Source organism: Protopterus annectens, chromosome 13.part0 (assembly GCF_019279795.1).
Source record: "Protopterus annectens isolate FY-2018-M chromosome 13.part0, PAN1.0, whole genome shotgun sequence".
NCBI lineage: Eukaryota > Metazoa > Chordata > Ceratodontiformes > Protopteridae > Protopterus > Protopterus annectens.
Genome location: NC_056747.1, coordinates 266,007,418 through 266,033,900, shown reverse-complemented (window position 1 = coordinate 266,033,900; position 26,483 = coordinate 266,007,418). Strand labels below are relative to the sequence as shown.

The 26,483-nt window shown below is 40.1% G+C and overlaps 1 protein-coding gene across 2 annotated transcripts in view; it reads right to left on the bottom strand.

Annotated features, from left to right (window-relative positions):
- LOC122787228 (excitatory amino acid transporter 1-like) overlaps positions 1 to 26,483 on the bottom strand; it is a 339,397-nt gene that overhangs the window by 36,081 nt on the left and 276,833 nt on the right. For both annotated transcript variants that reach the window (XM_044053826.1, XM_044053825.1), the window contains exons 8-9: positions 26,213 to 26,407; positions 6,112 to 6,246 (exon numbers count right to left, since the gene is read on the bottom strand). In XM_044053826.1, the coding sequence (XP_043909761.1) occupies positions 6,112 to 6,246; positions 26,213 to 26,407 (330 nt within the window). The remainder of the gene's footprint in view (positions 1 to 6,111; positions 6,247 to 26,212; positions 26,408 to 26,483) is intronic.

Here is a 26,483-nt window from a genome sequence, read left to right as displayed (position 1 = left end):
TATCATCGGCAGCTATGGATAGAAAGTATGAGGAATGTTATCAGGGGCATTGGAGCAGGGTTTTAGTTTTTGGAGAATTTTTTTATGATAGGTGTGGGTATGGGCTTGATAGAGAAAGGAGGGGGTTGAGAGGTGAAGGTGCATGAGAGTGATGGTGAGGGTGAAGCCTTAGGAGGGAATGAAGAAGTAGGGGGTGTAGTGTTGTTAGAGAAGGTTGAGGTTAGTTTGGCAATTGAGTCAATGAAAAAAAAAGAGTTAAATTGGTAGGCCAGATCTGTGTCTAGTGCATTGCGGTCTGGATAAGGGTTTTCTTTTTTGCCAGGATTAAGGAGAGTGGAAATTCTGTTTCAGAATTTTTGTGGGTTTGTCTTATGGCTGTTTTGTAGTGAGGAAAAATAAGCATTTTCGATGATTGGTCTAATGAGGAAATAGAGAGATGATGACCTCTTTTAACCTGGATGCATACTGTTTTGTATTCATTAAGAGTGGAGGGACTTTCTGACCACAGTGGCAATGTGGTGGTCGAAGGAGAGTTAGCTGTCAACCTGTGTCCTCATATCTCTTATAATGCCTTCAGTTTTCTGGTGGTAAACCCAGGCTTTGTCTCTAAGGAACTCAAGTTTTTCCCAAAGGGAATGATGATGCATTTTTTGCATTAAGCTTAAGGCCATGGCTTTGACACCAGTTGTTGGTCTCGGTGAGACCTTTCTGTAGGATGTCTAAATCACTTGAGGAGTTAATAATGGCTCCCAGCTTGCAATCATCAGCGAACTTGGTCAGCCAGAGTCCCTCCAAGTTGGCCTGAACTTCTGATAAGTAGATGCCAAAGAGGAGAGGACCCAAGACCAATCCCTGTGGGACTCCACTCGTGACTGGTCAGCAGTCTGCTACTTTCACACTCTGGGTTCTATCTATGAGCCAGTTTGCAACCCACTTAGTGATATAGGGGTTGATGCCTAGTTTAGTGAGTCTATCAATAATTCCTGAGTGGGGAATGGTATCAAATGCCTTGGCCAGATCAAGGTAGGCTGTATGAACTGCCTTGCCCTCACCCACAGCTCTGGCGACTGACTCAAAGAAGTCAACCAGGTTAAGCAGGCATGATCTACCCTTCACAAAACGAAATTGCGTGGGATCCAGAGTTTGGAGATTCCCTATTAATTAGGTCCATGGTGATGCGCTCCATAGCCTTACGTATCAGACTCATCAGGCTAATGGGGTGATAATTCCCAGGGTTTGTAGTCACTCCCCCTTTATGAAGAGGGATGACTGTAGCAGTGTGCCATTCTGTAGGAACAAAGTCTGAGGTGAGGCTGTGATTGAACAGGGCACACGGATGTGGTGCCAGTTCACTTTGTAATTCATGTAGAACACAGCCAGGATTATTGTCGGTTCCCATAGAAGCTGTATTCTTGGCCTTGGACAATGCGGCTTTAACCTGTGCTGCAGTAATGCTGGGTGCCTGACATTCTTCCGGTATTGTGATTGGTGCTTTGAGGGGAGAGGAAAGGGGTAAAGTTGGCACTGAATCTGTCAGCCAGTTTGTTGGCAATATCTGTTGACTCAGTAAAGCAATTGTGCAATAACTCAGAGCAAATGTGGGTATTGCTGTGGAGATTCTTGATATAACTGTAGAAGGCGTTGTGGTTGTTTTTAGTGTCTGCTGCAATTCTGCCTTCATAGCTAGCTTTAGAGGTTTTGATGAAGGATTTCAACTTTTTGTTAAGGCTAATAAGGGAGTTTTTCCAGTCTTGGAACTTCACCTTTTTCTGCAACAGTTTATTCCTTCTGTTGTAGAGATTGTTAATGGCAGGGGACCACCAGGTTGGCTTCCTTTTTTTGGAGGAGAGCGTCTTGGTTCTGATGGGTATTGCTAGTCCCATGCATTTATGTACCTGTTCGTACAGTGCATTGGTGTATGATTCAGCGGTCATGCACCTATTTTCCATTTGCATGGGTGCCATCAAGTTAGCTACCTCTGTTTTTAGGAGCCCAAAGTCAGCTTTGGAGAAGTTTTTCATGGTGGTTACCTTTGCTGGTGGTGTGGGTGAGATGTGGATTTCCATGGTAATTAGTGTGGTCAGATCTAACCAGGGAGGAATTGACTATTGGTGTTGAGCAATGGTTGCCCATGTTAGTAATAACCAGGTCAAGGATGTTACTTTATCTAGTGGGGGTAAGAATGAGCTGGCCCAGCGTATTGGAATTAATGAATTCCAGGAAGTGTTGGGCAAGTGTATTGGTGCCTGATTAGTTTTCCCAGTTGATGGAGGGGTAGTTGGAGTCGCCCAGTATAAGAGTTTTGGGATGGACCCTAATAGTTTCCAGGATGCTTAGGAACATGGAATGAAAGTCTTAGGACAAGGTTGGGGATCTAGAGCAGGCTACGACCTGAATTTCCGTCTTACCCACTGTTAGTTGTACCTGAAGTATCTCTGATGCATTATGCTGGGCTACTAGTCTGGAGGTGTACATATCCTTTATGAATATGGTGATGCCACCACCTTTGGAGCTTCGGTCCATTCTCTGGGGCTGAAAGGTGTGGAATGAGTTATAGTCTGGTAGCGCAGGGGTGCTTTCTGCTGCTTTAAATCAGGTCTCCGTTACAGCACAAATGTCGATGTTCTCCATTTTGAGGAGTGCTTCAAGCGAGTGCATCTTGAAATTTAGACTTCTAGCATTGAGCAGCATGACCCTCAGATTCCATTTATTTATAGCTGTTACAGTGGTAATTTGGTCATTGGAACACCACCTAAAAAAGGTACTATAGGGGTAGCAAGAGCCTTAGTTAGTATCCGGAAACCTAGGGATGACAGATGCAGGCCATCTCTGGCAAAGCATCAAGGTCTGTCAATCATGTCATCCCAAGCAGACAGATACTGGATCCCCTTAGAATGACACCAGAAACTTAGCCGATTGTTGAAGTCAATCATTTTCTGCTTGTACTGTGGTATTATTCTGGGTGGCAGTAGGATGCTGCTCAGAGCTAGGGTCATACATGCCTGGGCCACATAATCCAAGAGCTCTTCCATGTCTCTTTTCATGTAGTCCATGGAGGTACATCTCAGGTTATTCACACCCACATGGACAACGACAGAGTCATACTTGCACTTGTTGTAGAGTGACACGAGTGCGTGTGTTATTTGTCAGATCCTGGCACCCGCCAGACAGCTGACTGTTACCTTCTCCTTATTCAACTTAGAGAGTGGGACATCAGTGTGCCTCACTATCGAGTCACCTATGATTAGTGTATTGAGCAAACTGTTTTGCCTTAGGGGCTTAGGTTGAGGGCCACACCGTGTAGGTGAGCTATGTGTCTTGTCATCTGTGCTGTGTTGTGGTGGTCAAGTGCATTTCTGATTCAGAGGTCTCTGCTGTTTGGGTAGGTTTCTATTGAAAACCTCAGTGAAGGTGGGTGCGCGGTTTGTGTTTTAATGTGAGAGCTGTGATGGTGGGTGTTCTGGAGGGCTATGGTGCAGGTGTTGACCTTCTCCTCTTGACCAGCTATTTCGGTCTTGGCTGGAGAGTGCATGTCTTCCAGTTTGGATATATAACTGCATCTCTCACAAGTCTGAGTGTTGGAAGGTAAGACAAGAGGGTTGTCTGTGTACATGAGGCAGTTGCTACGCTGCCTCAGAATGTGGGATGGTCCATGACAAGAAGACATTACTAATGGATGTGATAAATATGGATACAAGTATATTGAGTATGTGTGTGTGTAAGCAGGCGATCTTGTATAATATATACCGATGATGTAAACTGGGTACTTGAACATATTTTTCAATGAATATGAAAGGAAATGCTATTGCACTGAATATGCTCCTTAACTGATGGGATCCTTCACATTGTAAGAATGAATAGAAAAGACATAGCACTCTCTTCTTTCTAGTGGGCAAGTCACTTTATTTTAGTGTAATGATTTACTGTTAATTGGATTAGTATTGCGTGAGACTACTGAAATCATTTTTTCTCTGAATAATACAGCAAAAATATGCTAATATTTTTTATTATACTGGGTTGGTAGTAGTCTTAATAGTAAATTAGGATGGCCTGTGGTACTAAAAGACCAGGCATTTTTCTACTTTTAAGTTTAACATGGGGGAGTGATCATCAGAATAGTAGTGTGTGCGAATATTAAGTCAGGAGGATTGTTCTTTGATTTTAATGGCAGAATTATATCTCTGCATTATCTTGTTAAACAGAATGGGAAGCAGCCTTAGTAGTAAATGAAAGTAGCCTTTTCAATAGTTAAAGCTGTAAAATCTCTGTCTTGAGTACCATTACTGAGTGAATTGGAGACAGACGTTTGGGTATATAACTCCTCAATAACAACCTCCTTTCCCTAACACAACCTGGATTCTATCCTCACTGTAACACAAAAGCAACACTACTTTCATTTCTTAACACCATCAGCTACCAGAGGAACAAGGGTAACCTGGTTTTGACATTTTTCCTAGACTTACATCCAAAGCATTTAATATCATCTCACAGCAGAAAATTCTACAAAACCTCATGCATCCTGGAATCCCTGGTTCCACTTATGCCTAGTTCCAAAGCTATCTTAATAACAGGTCTCAATCTGTGAAATGGAATGATTCAAACTATCTATTCCTACCTCTTTACTTAGCCCTTTCCTATTCAACATATTTATCAGTGAACTCCCAGCAAATAACAAACGCCACTTTACAGCCATAAAACTGCTTGACTGAAGAGAACTAGGTAATCGTCTTACCTACTCCTAACTAAAAACTGCCCACAACATACCTATTTTCCTAAAACTTCCCCTGACTGCTAAAGTGGTACAGACAAAAAACTCAACTCACTGCTACAGTGGTACAGACCGAATAGAAAGCTATTATCTACAGATTAATGTCTCAACAACTAAAACATAAATCACTGCTGGTTATACTTTGTATTCTAACTTTGCATTGAAAACCAGGAGTTCAGTTCCAATATCCATCAAACAACAAACAAGTTCACAAGTGTTTAAAAAACAATTGAAGCAACATCTCAAAGATTCTTGCCTTTGCTCCTGCTCAATTATCCCAGTTAGCTGATATCAAATAAGTCTTGTGTCCACCTATCAGGTCCTCTATTTTATTAATAGCTCCATAACTCCAGTAAAATTCTTATTAACTACTGATAAGAAATCACCGCAGCCAGTATCGGTCTACTCCAACTAACATTCTCTCTCTGATTACACTGACTGAGCTAATGTTGCTTCCTTGGCTCATCTGCCAAGTCCATTCCTCTCTTTACTTCTCACACCCTCCTTTGCCAAGTCCTCTGTTCAGCCTTCCCTGTTAATTCTTTCACATTTACACTGTCACACACACATTGCTTGGTAAATACTGAGATTATACATTTTTAACTTCCTGAAATTCATCTTCTGGTTGCTTGTTGTACATATTTCTAATTTAATTAGTTCCTAATTTCTTTTTTCAGTTCTATCATTCAATACCTCTGTAAATTATTTACTGTTTCTTTTGTAACTGTTCTTTGTATTTTGGAACATTTCTCCCCAGGACTCCACTAAAAAGGATTACTTTATGTCTATTCAGATTTTCCTAGTAAATAAATGTAAACAAATTAAATATATGAACAAGGATCAGCGGTGTGGAACGTTCAGCACAATACACTAAGTAAGTATAGGTAGAGGGAATCAATAAAAAAATTACTGGTATAAAGTATAAATAACTTCCATCACATTGTTCTAATTTTCTATACTGTATTGCGTTTAACTACTCTTGGACAAAACATCAGCTGTATACATTAACACAGAACTGCAACGTCTCTTAAACCACCACAAGGGGCAGTAAAATACTAACAAGTACCAACTCTTCATGCCGATAATGTATCATTCAATAGGAGATGGCCTACCTATAAAGCAGCGCTCAAAAAGTGTTCATATCTACATTTCGATTAATGACGAGTGTTAGGGCTACCATTTGTATTAATTTAACTTTCTGACACAAACGCTCTTTTTAACTCTGCTGCATAATTAAAGCACAGGTCTGTGACAACACTATGCTCTGGAGATGCCCACCCTTTTAGTTCTTGTTACTGCCACCCTTAGTTTACCTCTCAGATGAAGAAGGTACTAATACTTACAGGAACCAGTCAACAGCAATAATCAGTGTGATGTCCTCAGTTGGCAGCCCCACAGATGTTAAAACAATCACCATGGTAACGAGTCCAGCTTGTGGAATCCCTGCTGCTCCAATACTTGCTGCAGTTGCTGTAATGCTGAAAAGAAACAGAACTGGGTTACTAGACAGCAAACTCAACAGGCTCCCTGTACTAGCTTATTGTTTACATCTAAATCCCTGATGAGAATACTGACCTCCTGTATTTTCTGTATATCCCAGAAGCCTTTATAATACTGACATAGCAAGTAACATTAAGCATAATGTAAAATTCAGACCATGGTGTTAAGGTTTACTGCTCTATGATATTTACCAATGAGCTAAGGGCTCTGTTTGTCAAACAAATACAAATTAAGCAAATGTCCTCCTTCCTCAAAATGTTGAAATGTCTGGCACCGGATACGAATGTTAAAGAATCTTTATGCTTCCATACAGGACTCTGATCACTTTGGCCATGAAGACGCAGATTTGCACACTTGATATTCCATGGGTCAGGTTGTGCTGGCTGCTGGGAAAGTCCACCGCATAACCATAAATGACTGAGTGACTGAGTTATATAAAAACAACTTTGAAAACTGATGGAGTTTACCTCATTAGACCTGGAGGCAAGGATAAGAATTATTTTGGCTTCTTTAACAGCATGACTATAATGTAATATATTTAATGGACATTTATACTGAGGGATCCCAGGAAAGATTCAAATCATAGCTAATCTGCAGAATGCTTAATGAAGTAAATGTTGAAGTGTAAATGGCATTTGACCCCTCTGGAAATCTATTATATATTAATCTGCTTATAGCATCCTGACAATGCATGTCTGTGAAACTCAAAATTTACTTGTTTCTTTCTATATATCATAAACTGATCTAATCAAATTAGTGTTTTAGTCTGTCCATGCAGTAGTAATAAGATAGCTGGGATATCTGGGTTTACAAATGACCTGCATTAACACGTTTGTGTTCGGCTACATGGTTACAGTTCTTACTGCCTCCATTGAATGTTTTATCCTGTCTATCTAGGAAGGGCCTCAAACTGTTTCAATGAGGTCCTTAACATCATTATCCTTATGTTAGTGTAATCCCTGTGCTCTACTATTATTGTATACCTGTTTTTGGTGGGATTTTGTTACACTTGTTTCTTTGTATGCAAATGAAAGCATTGTGCTTATTTTACTTTGTTTTAAATCTCATCCTGGTCATCTTCACCCCCCCCGAGCCTAACCTTTTTCCATTTTGTCTTTACCCTTTAGAAAAAACAGTGGCCTCATGCATTCGGTACCCCCCTCCAAAACTGAAAGTGCTCTACTAGAAAGCCTTCCAGTGGATCATGCTGCAGTGGCTTATATTATAACATTGACACAACACTACTTTACAAGTGAATATACGTGCCTCTTTCATGGTTAACATGCTCCTAAACTTTTACACTTATAAGCTACTTTGTACTTCACAAGTATTAACAAAATAGCTGAATATAGCATCCCTAGCACTCATTAAGCCAGGCAACAGCTGCATACAACCCTCTCATAGCCCCCCTCACTGTTTCAGACTAACAGACTTCCCTCCAGTGACTCCCTTCAATACTTCTTGTAGTTTGATGACCCTGTTCCTCAGAAGTGTATTTGGACCCAGGACTTATAATTCCCTAACAAAAGGATACCTTTGATACTCTATCTTATTACCAGGCTTTTCCCTTGGATTTTCACAGACTAGTGCATGAAATTCTTATCTGACTGTCAAAAGCTAGTGCAAGTACTTTCTTTAAATCGTCTTTATTATAATGCCATCCTATACTAATTTTCCTCTATTCCTGACTTACCTGGTTAGTGTCTACACTGATGCTGATAGTTTTTATTCTGCAGGCTCATTTCTACTATCGCTTTGCAAGCTCCAGGTGCTGCCCGCTCCATTCGCCCTTGCTGGGCTCAGGCTCACTCCACTCCCCCTACCCTACCCCCATTCCCACCCCACCCCAAGATCGATTTCCTTTATTCCTAGATAGGCTCCTCCCCTTCTCCCTGTCATACAATCAGCACTCCATGTACAATTTTCAATCTCAATTCATCCATTATCTCAAGAAGTCTCCTTTCTGACTCTTCTACATACAATTTTGTTTACTTTATCTACAATCTATCACCCCTGACCTTAACTACAATCTACCTTCTTTACAATGTCTCTAATAATACCTATCATTTGTCTCCCTGTCCTGCTAGCTTTGTTACTCCTAACCCTTTATACCACCTCCTTCCAATCATACCTTCTCACAAATAACCCTTCCCCTACCTTGCCAATAATTGAGGACCTGCATCATGACAAACCCACTGTCCACATCTCCCCATACCTTTTCAACACCTCCCCTACTATTCTCTCTTAGATATTTTCAAACCCACAGCTCTGCTACTGCATTTATATATATATATATATATATATATATATATATATATATATATATATATATATATATATATATATATATATATATATACATAGATAGATAGATATAGATATATATCACAGTCTGTTTTCCAAACTAAGATGTCTTACCCTCCATTCCCTTACCCACATTAAACTCCAGTGTGACATCTATCCTAATCCAGGCTCCACTCTCGCCATATTCTCTACCCCCAAATCCACATTCTGACACCTCGCCTAACTCTACACCTAACTCCTATCTGCCACTGAAAAAAAGTAACTCTGACCTTCTCGTTATTAATGTCAACATCAGAAGCTTGATAAACAAAGTACATGAATTTCATGCTGATATTGCCCTTTACTCCCTTGATATAACTGTTATTACTGAAACATGGCTTAAGCCTCATATTAAATCTGAAGAATTTCTTCCCAATGGTTATTACATCCTCAGAACTGATAAAGTATCTACATGTGGAGGTGGGATTGCCATTTTGTTTAAAGACAATCTTAATTTGGCACAACTTAACCCTACTCCACCTGATATCCCTAACTTAGACGTTTCAGTAGCATGCCTAGACATAAATAATCACAAGTCTGTTATCTTTATAGTGATCTACCTGCCCCCACTAATAACCTCCAAAATATTTAAAACATCCTTGAATGAGCCTGTAACAACTTCAGCCATGAAAGTATTATACTTGGAGATTTTAACCTTGACTGGACTACCTGCTCTTCTAACCCCCCTACTAAATTTATAAACCTGTATGATTTCTGTCGGAAAATTAAGCACCCCACACGCTTCAACAAACACACCAACAGGCAACCCATTCCTGACTGGATTTTAACAAACAAATCCAATATTAGCTATGATTCTAGTGTCTCTCTGACACACTAAGCGATCACTTCCCCACCTACGTGATTAGAAAACATGCACACAATTCCTGTAACATTTAATTTCACTGAACTGACAATAAAAACCCCCTACCATATTTAATACTCTTCTTCAACAATATGACTGGGTGCCTCTAAAATCGCTTCAATTGGACCATGCAGTACAGTTCTTCAATAGTGCTTTCCTACAAATACTTAATGATCTAGCCCCAATTAGAAAACTTTGTACCAAATCCAAACGGCTTCCCTGGTTGTTAAAGGACACAATTATTCTACTAAAACAAAGGGACAGAGCCTGGTATCTCTTTCAGAATAATAGAAGTAAACAAAATCTCATTACTTACCAACAACTTCGAAATCAAAACAAAAAAACTAATCAAACAAGACAAAAAAAAAAAAACCTTCCAAACAAGTCAGCTAAAATACCAGAAAAATCCCAGATGATTCTGGCAAACAATCATCCTCCTTCTCAACCAAGGAAAACCCACTACCCGTGCCCCAACTCTGACCAACCAAAATGATTGAATAACCACTCAATTTAACTCCTATTTTATTAACTCATTAACCTCTCTACTAAACAAAACCCCTAATATGCCTGTGTCCATACCTCAAACCTCCAACAACAATTCTACCCTCCTCTATCTCAAACCTATCCAAACAAGTTATGTTAAAAAATCTCCTTTCTAAACTAAAACCTTGAAAACTAGCTGCAAACCAGCTACCTGGTAACTTTCTACAACTAGCTGCTACTTCCATCGCTTACACTATATCTGTTCTCATTAACCATTCTATCTCTGAACAGTACGTACCACTCCTCTGGAAAATATCTCATGTCATACCCTTTCATAAAGGCAGTCCCTCTACTGATGTAACCAACTACAGACCCACAGCCATTTTCTCACCACTTGCCAAAATCTTAGAAAAAAGTATACACATACAGATCTTAGACCACTTTCTGTCAAATAATCTATTATCTAATACACAACATGACTGTTGACCTAGGCATAGCACCAGTACAGCTCTAATTAGCTTTACTAATACCATAAATCTACTCAAAAACAAAAAACTAGTCTCTGCTAACTTCCTAGATATGTCAAAAGCATTTGACACTTTATCTCGTTAAATACTTCTCAATAAACTGGCTTTCTACCACTGCAGCTCTGAAGTCCTAAGCTAGTTTCTGTCAGATAGGAAACAAGCCACTTTATGGGAGAATACCCCCTCCAGTAGTGGTAGGAGTCCCACAAGGATCTATCCTTGGCCCACTTTTATTCACAATTTTTACCAATGACCTAAACTCCTCAGCAAATTCAGCCTCAATCATACAATATGCTGATGATGCTTCCCTAATCTGCTCTGCCCCCTCAATGAAGGGACTCCAGGAAAAAACTCAGGCAGCCATCCACAATACTGAAAACTACTTAGCCCATCAACCTTATACTTAACCCCAATAAAACCAAGCTTATCGTCTTCTATAATACCTCAACAACAAACAAACAACCACCTATATCTATTTCCTCCTCCAATGGCACAAAAATAGAACCCGTTGAACATACAAAACTTCTTGCTGTCACAATTAATAGTGGACTTAACTTTGACAAACACCTTGCACTAACAATTAAAAAGGTTCATGTCAAATTGGGTTCTCTCTATGTGGCTAAATTGTATCTTACTGACCATGCCAGACTTGCAACAGTCAGAACCCATGTATTATCTTCCCTGCTTTACTGTGTACAAATATTTACCAATTTTTGTAAATCTGAAATGAATAGCCTTGAATCTTCACATAACAAAATAGCCAAATTTACCACTAATCAGTCTCATAGATCTCACCACTGCACTGCCCTTCTCCAGCTGAACTGGTTAGAGCTCCCTCGCTTGCTTACTCTGACTCAGCTACTAACTGCCCATACAGTCTTATACAAACCTGACAACTGCCCAGCTCTATCTGGCCTTGTCCAACCCTACACTAACCTAAAATCTCTTAGGTCTGCTGATAAAGTATTGTTGAAAGTTAACAAAACCCAAAACTTTCACGGCGTCTCCTTATACTCGCATATCATTGCCAAGCACTAGAATTCTCTACCTCAGCATATTCTGCCCATCAATGATACACATTCATTTAAACAGTCCCTAAAGGAATATTTCACCAAACATAGGCTTTGCTCATGTTCTCCACCAGGCTAACGAATTTAACCCCTTACTGTCTAACTTCCTTCTCTCCACCACCCATTGTCAATATTTCTTGGCAATTGAGCCTTCTTAGCTTCAGTTTGTGATATTTTTATCCTGAAAAAAAAACAAATATATTTTTGTTTTGTCTGTATGGATAGTATAAGCTTATTGTACTACCATTGTTATATGCTTTTAGATACAGTGTCAAGGAACTTGCATTTGAACTCCTATTGTAATTGTCATATGTACAGAAGTATAATTATGTAATCTTCCTTGAAGCTTTTCTCCCTGGGTCTCAACTGAAAATGGGCTTCTGGCCCAGTCAGACATTACCTGATTATCAAATGTAAATAAATAAATAAAATAAATAAATAACAGACTATTTTTCCACCCATTTTTCTTGCTTTGTCTAAGTCAGTGTCACAAGGAGCCGAAGCTTATCTTAGAAAACTTGTAATATTGCAAACAAGTCTAGGTGAAAACCAGTCCATTTATTATACTTTTATTATATTTTATTACTGGATACTAGGTAAGTGAGCTTGGTGCTTTGATGCTTTCAAGCACAATATGTGCCAAAAACCGCAAAGAATAAATTTTGATGACAGAGTAAGGAGACAAATAGAATGGCATCAGGTACAAGCAAAATCATTATAAAATTGCTGACATAGAATTTAACAGGATGCAAATCTTACACTTAGAAAATTCTGAGTAAGAACAGCAGTTCTTAACTTTTTACCAGCACTGTTAAACATTGACTCCCACAAAATTTAAAAGCATACCTTTTCATTCAGTCAAAAAATTTGCCTTGTGTGACTCTGAATAGTGCCCCTGAGCCATCCCTGAAAACACACAATGTGCCTAGTGGCTTATCCAGTTAATGAATTTATAAAATTTTAAAAATTAAATGTATGCATAAACAGAAAGAAAGGCCCTATAACCATGTATTTTTTTTATATTCCTAAAAAGGTAAAATGGGACTGATTATTGTTGATTTACTTCTGCAGTATCAATCAAAAGCAGTTAGATTTTGCTATGGCTAGCAACTTATCATCACAGACCAAACTAATGGTTACCAACACACATGCACACAGAGCCACCTAGAGGTATTTTGGAGTATCACCAATTCAACCACTTGTATGTCTTTAGCATTTCCAAGCGCTACAACTGGGTTGTTCTTATACTATTGGTAGACTAGTTTTGAGGTAACCACTACTGCTAAACTGCAATTACCTCATAATTATTTATTTACTGACATTTGCTTACCATGAAAGTCCAAATGAGCAGTATTCTTTTTCAGCATAGGCCTGAAGAGAAAAGCTCAATTTTACAGACATAATGGACATTGTTTGCATTATTTCATCAGTTATAGTTAGTTTCATTCATGAGCAGCAGTTCCATTATTCAGACATTTTTAAAATCAGTTACATCATTTACTAACACTTTTGATTAAAAATAACAGTTAAATGAGTTGTGCGACGGCCTGCCTACCCCAGACCAGTAACCAGGGGTTTTCACAGTATTTTCGGATACACCTCTCTGCATCAAGCACAGTTTCTCCCAAGAGCACAGGAACACACTCCAGACCTGGGAATCTCTGTCTCTCTAGATCCCAAACAAGAATTACTTTGGTCCTCTGTGTCCCAGTTCCAAGTAGCTGACACACCCACACCTGGGTATTTGATTTTCTCACACACACACACACACACACACACACACACACACACACACACACACACACACACACACACACTCCTGGGAAGGGCTGTCACAGATTTACTAGATGTGCCCTTTCTACCCAAACTATAACCACACTACCACCAGTCAGCCCATTCTAAGGCTCTTACAAGGGTATCCAGTTATACTGAGTAAAATCAATACTAATATAAATGGTAAAGTGTAACCAAAGCAGCAAGGCTTTAGAAGTGGCCATGGCATCACTAAAATAAGCACAAGTACTCTCAAAATGTTAAAAGTATTTTCTGAAAGACCAGCCACAATGAAAGGTATAAAATATTTGCTAATAAATAAAATAGAAAACATATGAATACTAAATATCTAAGTACAATATATAATAAACACCAGAGTTTCAATCATAGGAAATATAAAAATTGCACAGTAGAAGTGATTCACACAGATGAAGAAAACAATACTTAACTAATCTCACTGTATTTCCCGACTGTCTAAAGAATAACTATTCCCTAGCTAACTTAATTAATACAGCAAGGAAAGATAGGATGCTGAGAGACTTGCTTTCACAAGGCAAGGTAATGAGCTCCTAACTAACCGTACTGTCTGTGATAACTGACATATATCTTTTATATCAGGTTCGAAAAAAAAAAAAAAAACTCCATCTTCTCAGTGCTGGTTATAGAATGACATAACATTTGATCACCTAACTCTGGTACCATACACACTCAGAGCTTTGTTAAGATCTGCTGCAGTATCTGAAAGCTATAAAACAATTTTAAAAAATTCTCCTCTTCCCTTCCAGAATTCTTTGTTTAAACATATACATTTAATCAGTTATAATAACACTGTTGATCCATTTTTTAACACAAGCCTCTGTACAAATCAGTATGATAGTCAAATGGCACAAATTTCTTTGCAAAACTCCAACTAGCTGTGCTGGCATATGTTATACATGCACTCCTCTATTCTCCCTGGCACAGATGGCAGTGCCTCACATCATCACATCTCTCTCTCCACCTTTGAAGACTCAAGCTAATTTTTCTAGTGACCCTGCAGAAATGTTGCTTGAGAGAAATGGGGCTGTCTGGGAACACATTAACCCATGCACTATCTTGAGAGTTTATCTGCACTGGTATTGATGACCCCACTACGGTGCTGTACTGTCATGTCATATGCCGGCAACTCTAGGCTCCACCTTATTTACTTGGCATTTTGTTGGCTGACTATATGTAGCCATGTTAAGGGATTGTGATTTGTAACCACAGTGAATTTCCTCCATACAGGTAAGGCTGAAGGTTCTGCAATACCCATACTATAGCTAGACATTATTTTTATACAGCTGCATAACATTCCTCCCTGGGTTGAAGTCTACGGCTGAGATATACAACTGGGTGCTCTTCTCCCTCTGAGGAAACTTGGCTGAGTACAGCCCCCATCCCATTGTTTGAAGCATCCACTTGCACAACAAATTATTTGCTGTAATCTGGACTGGCTAACACAGGGCCACTTTAAGCTTTTGGAATGCCTGCTAGCAGGCTGGGGTCCACACCACCTTATCTGTCCTGTTTTCCTTATCAGATCTGTGAGGTGAGCAGCTATTGTAATATAACTGGAATTCAACTTTCTGTAGTACCCTACTGTCCCCAAGAATGCCCTCACCTGCTTTTTGGTAACAGGGGCAAGCCATGCCAAAATAGCTTCCACTTTGGCAGGTTTTGGCCTAATCTTATGACTCCCCACTCTGTGTCCCAGGTAAGAAATCTTTGCCATACCCACTTGACACTTACTGGGCTTAATGGTTAACCCTGCCCTTTTCACTCCACCCAGGACCTCCCTGACATGCTGAAGGTGCTCTTGCCAGGAATGGCTGTAGATGACATTATCAGCCAGGTATAGCCAGGTAAGTAATGGCATAATCTACCAGCTTCTGGAAGGTTGCTGGGGCATTTTTCATCCCAAATGGCATCTTCATTGACTTGTATGATGCGAAAGGAGTCATAAAGGCTGAACGTTTACTAGCAATGGGAGTCAAGGGCGCCTGCCAGTAGCCCTTGGACAGATCAGTAGTGGTCAGATATTTAGCCCCCACCCAGCTGCTCTAAGGCTTCATCTATCCTAGGCATGGGGTAAGCATCTGACTCTGTGTGGCTGTTTAGTTTTCTGTAGTCCACGGAGAATCTGATGCTACCATCTTTCTTTGGTACCAGCAGCACTGGGGAGTCCCAGGGACTGATGGACTCCTGGATTACCCCCAGTTCCAACATGTCCTGTGTCTCCTCATTCAGAGTCTATCTGACTTGCTCAGCCACCCTATAAGGGGCCTACTTGATAGGCCTTTGGGGTCCTGCATCCATATGTTGCTGCACCAGGTGGGTTAACCCAGGTTTCCCAGTGAACATGCCCCCAAACTTCTGCAACACTTTTCAAATTTCTCGAACCTGGGTAGGGGATAGCCGCTGAGTTACCTCCCCTTGCACAGAGGTATCAGTCCAAGCATCACTGAGATCAGTCACCAGATCCAGCTCAGACTCCTCCTGCCATCCACTGCAAATACTCAGCACTAGGACCTCCCTATCATGGTAGAGGACTTCATCAAGTTAACATGGTACAATTTGTGCCCCTGCCTAGCAGGGTTACCATGTAATTAACATCACTGACCTTCCTTATTACTTTGAAGGGTCCCTCCCAAGCTGCCGGAAGCTTATTGTGTCTGACATGAATGAGCAGGTTCTTCTGGGCCAAGCCCATGAACTCCCTAAGCCTTGTCCTGAGGTTTAGAACATATGCCACAACAGACTCCTTGTGGGATTCACGCTCACCCTCCCACTCATCACAAATCAAATCTGAAGGCCCTGTTCACCCTATGCCCATACCGCAGCTCAGAGGGTGAAAAACCTGTGGATTCCTGGGGTACTTCTCTGTATGCAAGGAGTACATGGGGCAAATATTTGTCCTACTCTCTCTCAAACTGGCCTGCAAATGCCTGTAGCATGGTGTTTAGTGTAGAGTTTAACCTCTCCACAAGACCATTAGTCTGGGGGTGGTAGGGGGTGGTCTTTAGGTGCTTCACCCCACAATGCTGCCACAGACAAGCCAGCAGGTCTGACATGAAATTGACACCTCTGTCAGTCAGTATTTCTCTTGAGAAACCTACCCTGCTGAAAATCTCTAACAAAACATTTGCCACCTTCTCTGTCTCGATGGAGGACAGAGCCACCACCTCAAGGCATCTAGTAACATAATCTACTGCCACCAAGATATACTTCTTCCCTGTGAAACCTGGAGTATTCAGAGGCCCCACAATATCCATAGCTACCCTTTGAAATGGCTCCTCAATCGCAGGCAAAGGCATCAAAGGAGCTTTCACCTTGTCTCCTGCCTTGCCTACATTTTGGCACTACTATAGATATATTGACAATTTAATTTTCATTTGTAGGGGAGACAACAAGAAGTCAGAGGTTTTATGTATGGCCTCCAAGAGAATAGATTTTTACTGAAATTTGATTGTTTTCAATTGGGCAACAAAGTAAATTTTTTGGATATTTGTCTAGAAGGAGGTAAAAATGGTAAGATTATTACTAAGGTATGTCGTAAATTTGAGGATGGCTTACATTTTTTGGATGCACATAGCTGCCACCCCCCACATCTTTTAAAATATTTGCCTTATGGTGAGCTTGTTAGAGTAAAGAGGTTATGTAATAACACTAATGAATTAAGTAATGAATTACAGAAAACATCACAACTATTTATTAAGAGAGGTTATGATGTTGATAAGGTATTGCTTCCTCTAGATAAAGTTAGAAAGAACATTATTTGTGAGTCATATAATGGGCATAATAGATGTGTGGGTAAATCCAGTAACAAATCAAATAGTTTAAGAAAGATTTATGTGGTTATGACTTATGATTTATTAACAGAAGAAGTTAAACAAATGATTCAGTTTTACTGGACTTCTTTATTTAAATATAGGGATCTTGTGGATATTTTTGATAAGAACTTGAATTTTTCATACAGAAGAGGTAAAAATATAAAGGACACTCTGGTTTATGCTAGATTCTTTAGGCCTAACATGTGTTTAAGTAATAATCCTAGCCTTGTGGGGACCCATCCTTGTGGTAGATGTATAACATGTCAATATGTTAGTAAAACATTTAGGTATATTAATGGATTATTTTTTCAACCTAATGCCATGTTTTCATGTAATACAGAAAGCATTGTGTATGCACTTAAATATCCATGTGGGATGTTTTATATAGGTGAAAGTAAGAGGGCCTTTAAGACTAGTATTCCGGAACATGTTAGGGATATTAAAAATGAAAAATTAGAGAGTCCACTGGCAATGCGTTTTAAAAAATATCACAGGAGTAATCTGCAAGGATTGTTAGGTACAATTTTAGAACATATTCCTATTAATAAATATGGTATTAACTCAAAGAAAAAAACTTTTGTATAAGAAAACTCTTTTTATATTAAAATATGTCACTTTAGCCCCTGGTGGCATTAATGCAGAATGCAACTGGAGAGTTCTTATTTAAATTTATGATGTGTTTTAAATTGTTTAATTGTTTGATTGATTAATTGATTTTATTATATAAATGTGTGCTACAATTCTTGTTTGTATTCTCCTTGGAAGGCTATTGCCGAGGCGCTAGAGGTTGGAATAAATTCTGAAGTGGTGGATCCTGGTTTCTTTGGTCGTTTATCTATATAATATTTTATTTATTTTATTTTACATTTGTTGACCGGGATAGTCCGACTGGATGCATGTCCATTTTCAGTGGAGGCCCGGGGAGAAAATCTCCAAGGGTAAGCAGATACAGCATTACATAATACCAGCATTACATATTACAAACAGACTATTTACAGAGATTACATAAGTAAGCAAGTTAAACAAGTTCCACAGGTTAGAGTTAATCCCGAGAGTAAATCAAGATTAAATTAAATTACACAGTAAACTGGTTAACAGATTTTTACAGGCTTGATACAGTGACATAGCCAGTTAAGTGACAAATGTTGTTTGAGTCTAGTTTTAAATTGTCCTAAGGTGGAAAGTAAGGTAATATCAGCTGGAAGAGAGTTCCAGGATCTACTTACAGAGTTTGCAAAGAGAGAGTCATTGGCTGTGTTATTAATTTTGCTAGTCTGAATTAGTAGTTTGTTAGAGGTTCGAAGCGGTCTAGGATTGTTATAGGGGGTGATAATATTTTTAAGTGTAGGAGTATTGTTCGGATTATAGAGGATTTTATAGGCCATAATCAGTTGGTTATACTGGATTAGGCTGGGTAGTTCAAGCCACCCAAGCTGATTTAGATTAATGCAATGATGTGTCCTAAATGGCAGCCCAGTGGCAAACCTGGCAATGTGGTTGCAGCAAATTGAGAGTTTGTTAAGGACAGTCTTGTTTAAATTTGAGAGTAGAGGGGATGCATACAGAAGGGTTGAAAGAAGGTGAGAGCGAGCTATGGCAATTTTAGCTGGAGGGGTTAGGAAGGCTTTTATTCTGTAAAGTGACCCTAGTTTTTTATTGATGGTTTTGATAGTTTGGCTAACATGTTGTCGAATTTTAGATTATTATCTATGATGACACCAAATAGTTTTGTAAAGGGGGCAGGGGAGATTATTCTGCCATCATTTGAATTTATGGTAAAGGTGAAAGCAGTAGACCTATGTGTTGGTGTAAATAACAGCATTTTAGTTTTTTTTGGATTTAGGATCAGACGACGTTCAGAAAGCCAGTTTTCTATTGTATTAAAGGTGGTCTGGGTAGCTGATCATAACTCTATTGGAGATGTGGCCGAGCAAATCAGAGTAGATTCATCAGCATATTGGATACAGCTGACTTTTGGGATGGCAGTATAAAGGTCGTTAATGAAGATGGAGAACAGCAAGGGCCCTAGTATAGAGCTTTGTGGTACTCCAAGGGTGTTAGGTAGAAGGTTAGAGAGTTTGTTCTGCCAGAGGACAGCCTGCTGTCGACCATTCAGGTAGGATTGAAACCATTGAATGGCTCTAGTATCTAGACAGAATGTTTGCAGGGTGTGGATTAAAAGTTGGTGATCAACCATATCGAATGCCTTGGAAAGATCCAAGAAGAGGGCTGAGGATATATAATTACTGTTGCAATTATGGTTTATGGTGTTGGTAAAGGCTAGGAGGACTGAAGTAGTGCTGTGATGAGGACGGTAGCCATGCCGAGTGTATGTCATAAGGTGATTCTGGATTAGGTGGTGCATGAGTTGTCTATAAATACATTTTTCCATAATCTTTGCAAGTGGAGAGAGTATAGCTATTGGCCTATAATTGGAGAATTCAGTAGAGCTGCCTCCTTTGTGAAGTGGGATTACACAGGATATTTTCAATATGGTGGGGTAAGCAATAGCATCACCTGATTTTTGTAGGTACTCTGCAGGAGTTGATCAGCAGAAAGTGTAGTGGGTTTTAATTTTTTGATCAAGGTATGGATAAGTGAAGTGGCGATTGGTTGGAAACTGAATGCGAGTAGGTTTCTAGGGGTGCTACTTTCAGGACCAGGGGAGCTAGGAGGTAGTTTGCTAGCTAGGGCTTGAATTGTCTCAGTAAAGAATCGGTTAAAACTATCAGAAACATCTTCAGGGGTTTTATCAATAGTAGCAGCAGGGATTGGGGTTGAAGTTAGTCCAGGATATAGTAGATTATTTAAACCTGCCCAAAACTTCTGAGGGTTATTTTGATTTACTGTCTGTAAATTGCAGTAGTATTGTTTTTTGTCTTGTAAAATAGATTTTTTAGTTTTGTTCCTGGATTGCCTGTATTTAATGTGATCTTGGGAGTCTTTAGAAGAACGCCATAAAGCCCATGCTTTGTTTCTAAGGGTAATTTTGAGTTTAGACTCTTTAGAAAGCCATGGCGCAGTTTTTGCCTTTGTTCTCTTTGAACGAACAGGTGCATGCAAATCAAGGATCTCAAGGAATTTGTTGTTAAAGTATGCTACTGCTTCCTCTAAGGGGAGGTGTTTTAGAATAGACAAATTACATGAGTTTAGTTCTTGTTGGAATTTGGCAGGGTCAAAGTTTATATTGTTTCTAACCTTTCTGAGTAAGGGTTGTTGGGAATTAATGGCTTTGTGCTTAATTACATATGTGAGAAGGTGATCGCTTAGGCCATCAGGGAAGGGTACCAGAGGTGTACAGTTGGGGGTGACTATTTATGAGTACCCAGTCAAGTATGCTTTCTTTTTGGTTGGGTTTACCTATCCTGGTAGGGGTGGATATGATTTGTGTAAATGCATGCAGGTTAATATGGGTGGTTGGGGATTCTGAGGAACAGGTGCCCCAGTCTATGTTAAAGTCTCCAAGTAGTAGGGTTTCTTGGGGGTAGTGACATGATAGCCAGTGCAGGACATCTTCAAGTGTAGATATATTGTTACCTGAGGGTATGTACATACAGATGATATTAATGCATTTATTTTTATTAAGTTGCAATTTGGTGGCAAGAATCTCTGAGTTATTAATCTGAGGTGGTTGTATTACATCTATGGTGACATTCAACTCAGATTTATAGAGTACAGCTACCCCACCCCCTTCCTCGAAGCATGATCCAGCCTGTGTATGTTGTACCCAGGTGGTAACACTTCATTGTCTGTAGTGTTAGGTTTTAACCAGGTTTCAGATAAACAGAGACTCTCAGGGGAGTGGACATCCAGAAGTGCATGCAATTCATGTACCTTGTTATTAATGCTTCTAATATTGATATGACAGGCTAGGAGAGAGTTAGTTGGCCTATTAATTGTAGGTTTGTAGCTTAGATTGCAAGTAGAGGGGGTATGTGTATCTGAAGTGGGTGGGCCAGGGTTGGGGTGAATATCACCACCAAGTATTAGGTTAAGTCTATACTCTGTGATGAACTTCAGGAATTTGTTTATTAGTTTGTGGTAGTGTTTGGATCTAGAGCTAATGTGCCTGGGGTTGAGATGTTGATAGACTGAACAAAATGTTGGATAGGACTTGGTACTGTAAGTATGGTTGAAGGTGGGAGGATTTACAGCTGGGGTGATTGTATGGCCTTTCGGGACCTGAAATCCCGTGAGAAACTGGTTTTCATACAAGGTAAGGAGGTATGGTGCGAACAAGAGGGGTAGTAAAGAGGAATATATCATTATCTGTGATTCAGCTAGTGAGTTAAGGAACTGTTTTACCTGATGATGCAACACCAGAAGATAGAGTGGTGAGGTAAAGGTACTGGAAGGGGGATGGGAGAATGCCAGATGAAAGCTAATAGGTGCTATTAAAATATAGGAGAAGAATGGGGGTGGGAGGAATTCTCTCAGATAAAAGCAGATGGGATCTAGAAAGTGGGGGAGTGGCTATAGTACTATAAATTTAGAGGTACTGGGGGCGGGAGGTAATTGAGGGCAGGGAAGGGAGCGGAGAGAGCCCGAGCGCAGGGCTATTGCAGTTAACAAGGTTTCCTAAGGTGTCCTAAAGCTATAAGGTAAGTATTATAGTTCTTAATGTAAGAGTCAGTTTACTTAAGTTACAGGGGAAGGAGGCAAACACTCAAGTAGAAAAAGAGCCCTATGGCTGACCAAAATGGTGACCTGCTTAATTACACAGCACTGTAAGTGAAAGCTTAACAAATGCTTTTTGTGTGCAACCTACTCTGCTTAAATGCTGAGAGAAACTGATTGCAGTCTTTGTATTCTCCATTTTGTAGGGAACTGTAGAGTTCAATCTGCTTAAATGCTGAGAGAAACTGATTGCAGTCCTGGAGTCTCCATTGTGTAGGTAACTGTAGAGTTCAATCTGCTTAAATGCTGAGAGAAACTGATTGCAGTCCTGTAGTCTCCATTTTGTAGGGAACTGTAGAGTTCAAACTTAGTTACACCAGGTCAGTCAAGGGGGAAGAGAGAGGGAAATCCTAAGCACCTAGATTTGAAAATGATGCCTGTACTGAATTGTTTCATTTGTTGTTTTTGGTAATATCCAGTTACCCTCAGAAATGGCTTTTCAACCACAGGCAAAGGAATCAATTGTACTTTGACCTTGTCCCCTGCCTTGCCTACCTTTTGGCACTGTTTAAGGTCCTGCAGTACCCTGTTACAACCCTTGCAATCCCATGCCAATAGACATTCTGCATAATATGTCTCTTTGCACGTTTTATGCAGATATGACCTGCAAAAGGAATGTCATGGGCTATGGCTAGAAGTGCCAGATGGTAGGCTCTGGGCACTACCAACTGCTGTATTACCTCACCCTCTAGCCCTTCCTCAGAGGTCCACTGTCTATACTGTAACCCCTTGTTCCAGTACACATACCCCCTTTTCCATGAGTATCAGGTGTCTCCTTAGCTACCTTCCTCAAGCTTCGTAAGGTAGAGTCCAAAAGCTGAGCCTGTCTCATCTCTACCTTTGTGACCACTCCCAGCAGGAAGCCTTGTATCTTCTGACAGTGGTGCCTCACTGCCAACCTGGGTACTACCACTAACCTCTGTCCTTGGAGTCACCCTGTCCATGGGAACATCAATACCTACCAGCAGCTGTGGCTCACTTTCAGGATCACTGCTACAAAGTAGCTCCCTCCCTGAAATAGCCACATTACCAATCCCGGCTTCAAGTGTGCGGTCTGTCTGGGAATACCTCAGGCTACCAGACCTACATGCCTGTCTCCAAGTCTGACTGCATGTAACTACATGCACACAAAGTACTGCATTATCAAAATCATTCCCTACAAAGACATCTGCAGGAATATCCTCAAACAGAGCTACATGTTTACTTCCTTTTCCACCCCCCCAGTCAAGATGAACCCTGGCCAAAAGTATTTGGGATGGGATCCCTCCTAAAGCTCTGATTGGCATGGACTGCCCAAGCAAGTACTGCTCCTATTTAACCACTGCAGGTTTCACATTGGTTATGTCAGATGCTGTGTCTCTTAGGGGTGGCCTGTCTTCCATCCACTAGGGATAAAAACTCCAGTGATAGTTTGGTACCCCTGTTGTCTCTAGACAACTTACTACTAGCATGTTGTTACTCCCACTTGCTGGCTCCTTCACCTTTTGTTCCCCAACTTGCTTCAGTGGATATTTGTATGCTACATGGCCCCTCTGGTTACATTTAACACATCTAACCCCCTGATCCTGGCCATGTACCTGAACTAGTGGCTTCCCCTGTTACTGGTAGACTCTGTTGGGGTGATTTAGGAAGCCCACCATGGGTTCCCTTATCCCTTTCTTGAGCATTGATGTCATGTTTGCTAAGTAGAGATCCCTTTTTCTCCTCAGCTCATCTGCAGAGTTACAATTCCAGTCTGCTAACCAGATTCTCAAGTCACCAGACAAAGTATTAAGGGCTTGTTCTCTCACCAAAATGTCTACCAGTCTTTCAAAAGTGGTGACCTGACCACCCACTCACCCACCTATGAAAATAAGCATTTAACTCAACAACATAATCACATACAATTTCATCTGCCTTGCGTCTATGCTCATGAATTTTTTTTCTGTAAGCTTCAGGTGTTAACTTATAACAGTTCAATAAACATTGATTTACCCCGTTGTAATTTAAACACTCAGTATCAGACAATTTAGAAACAGCAGTTACAGCTTTACCATGGAGTAAGAGGGTCAGGACCCATACCCAGAGCTCTTGGTCAACATTATTCTGTTTATATACACTCTGAAATATATGAATAAAGCTATCAAAGTCTTCCCCCTCTGCAAATTGTGGAAGAAATGTGCTAACCTTTATTGCTTCTGGGGTCCAATTATTCCCTTCCTCATTACCTCCATGACCCTGATGAAGAATCAACATCTCCATCTCATGCTGACGCTGCTTCTCTCTTTCTTCAGCCTCCAAATACCGCAATCTCTCTTCAGCCTCCAAATACCGCAATCTCTCTTCAGCCTCCAAATACCGCAATCTCTCTTCAGTCTCTAAATGCTGCAGCCTCTCTTTTGTCTTCAAATGTTTTGCTTCCATTTGATGCTGCTTCTCTTTTTCTTTAGCCTCCAATCACCGCAGTCTCTCATTTTCTTCGGTCTCCAAATGCCACAGTCTCTCTTTGTCTACAAACGTTTGGTCTCCAGTTCATGCTGACACTGCTTCTCCTTTTCTTCAGCCTCCAAACATCGTAGTCTCTCTTCAGTCTCCAGCTCAAGTCCCTTTAACTCCAGACAGATTTTTAAGTCCTCTGAGGAAAATGTAAACTATCTTGTTTCTGAAGACTGCACATCCCCAACACTAGGCTGGTTGTCTTCCTGGTCACTGGTCCATGCTGCAACTGCAATTAAGGCTGAAATCATTTCCTCTTTAGTCCGGTTAGCATGCACCAGGCCTTTGGCATTGCACAACTTGGCCAACTGGTTCTTTGTCAGTTTACCATAATCCTCTGCTGACATCTTTGCCTGCTTTCCCTGACTAAACTAAACTAAGAAAACTAAATAAAACTGTTGTTTAGATCTTACCATGACTAAAGATGATAACGGTGTTCTTAACACCTGTTTATACAAGAAACCTGTTAAATGTAACAACACTTTACATAGAAACACGATGCATCCTCATTTTATTTTCAAGAATGTAGCGAATAACCAATTCTTGAGAATAGCTAGACTAAACACTCGACAAAAATATGTTAGAACAGATGAAGGTTACTGTTGAAGACTTGGCCCTTAGAGGTTACAAGCAGCAAGAAGTTCAGCAGATATGTGAGTACCTTAAAAAGAAAAGAAATACAGTTGCTGCACCTATTTTCTCTAACCAAATTGACAGGCACACAGAGCACGATACCTCTACTACCCCTAAACCCAAATTTAGATGTACCTTGACTTATAATAGCAACTCCTTAGGCATTGAAAATGTAATCTGTAAACACTGGCACAAACTACAGGATGTTCCATCACTTCACAACCCCTGTTTTCACAGAAGAGACACAGGAACTTAAAAAGTATGTTATGCTATACAGAACAAGCGTACCTGAAATGTATTTGTGGATATTAAAAGAATACCTGAAATTTACTTGTGGATATTAGAAGGATTTTAAAGTACATTTACTCAACGTGGTTTCCAGTGATTTCTTATTTCTTATTGGATACAGTTCGTGTGTCACTAGATTTACCTATGTGCTGGCTCACATTTTGCCACTACAGTCAAATAGCACAAAATTCTTTACAAAACGCCAGCTAGCTATGCTGGCATATGTTACATATGTATTGCCCTATTTTTGCTGGCACAGATGGCAATACCTCACATCATCATCACAGGTTGTATATAATTTTTTTTAAATATAGGGATGTATATGCAGTCCAATATCATTTGATATTATTATAAATCAACTACTGAGTTAGAATTTTGGCCTAGGAGGGCCTATTGTCACAGAACAGTTTATGTTCAGGTGTGTCCTGTGGAAGGGGTTACATGTGTTTGGTCTGATGATGGAACTTGAGATCAGGACCCCTCCAGAAGCTCCTTAGGATGTATAACTCCCTGTGCGTAGACAGCTAAAAGCAGTTTGTGATATTCTATCACATAGAATAGACAACCCCTAACAATGCAGCCTTCTCGTCTCATGTCATAATACATATACTAAATAAATAAAAAGCAGTAACCTACACCCACTTGATTAGAACTCCTGATAATTATTTTGTTGTTAATGTATGCAGTCTGTGCTAACTAGATATGACACAGGAAGCAATTGCCTGTTTTCAGAGGTGACGTAGAAGTTAACTTTATACAAGTGGAGACTGTGGGAGTTAAACCAAGCTGGAGCCACAGTGATGTACTGTATTTTGCACTAGTGTGATATACTGAATGTCTGTTTTCTGCTCTTTTGTATATTCAAGAAGACAATGTGGAACTTTTTGTGCAGCGAGCGTTTCTTTTAGGAAAGTCCTGCCTGCTATTCTCATCTTTCTGTGATAAGCAGAGCAGTTATTTACCTGACTGTGATAATTTTTCCAAAGTCGAGGTCAAGGTTGTTGACCTGAGCAATGAAGATGGCAGCCAAGGCTTCATAGAGTGCTGTGCCATCCATGTTGATTGTTGCCCCGACAGGAAGAACAAAACGAGTTACTCTTTTGTCGACCCCAATATTATCTTCCAGACACTTAAACGTAATAGGTAAAGTTGCAGAGCTAAGATAAGAATTGAAAAAAAACAGTTGCTGAGTTAAGTGAAAATTACTTTGCAAATTCATACTATTTTTTAAGT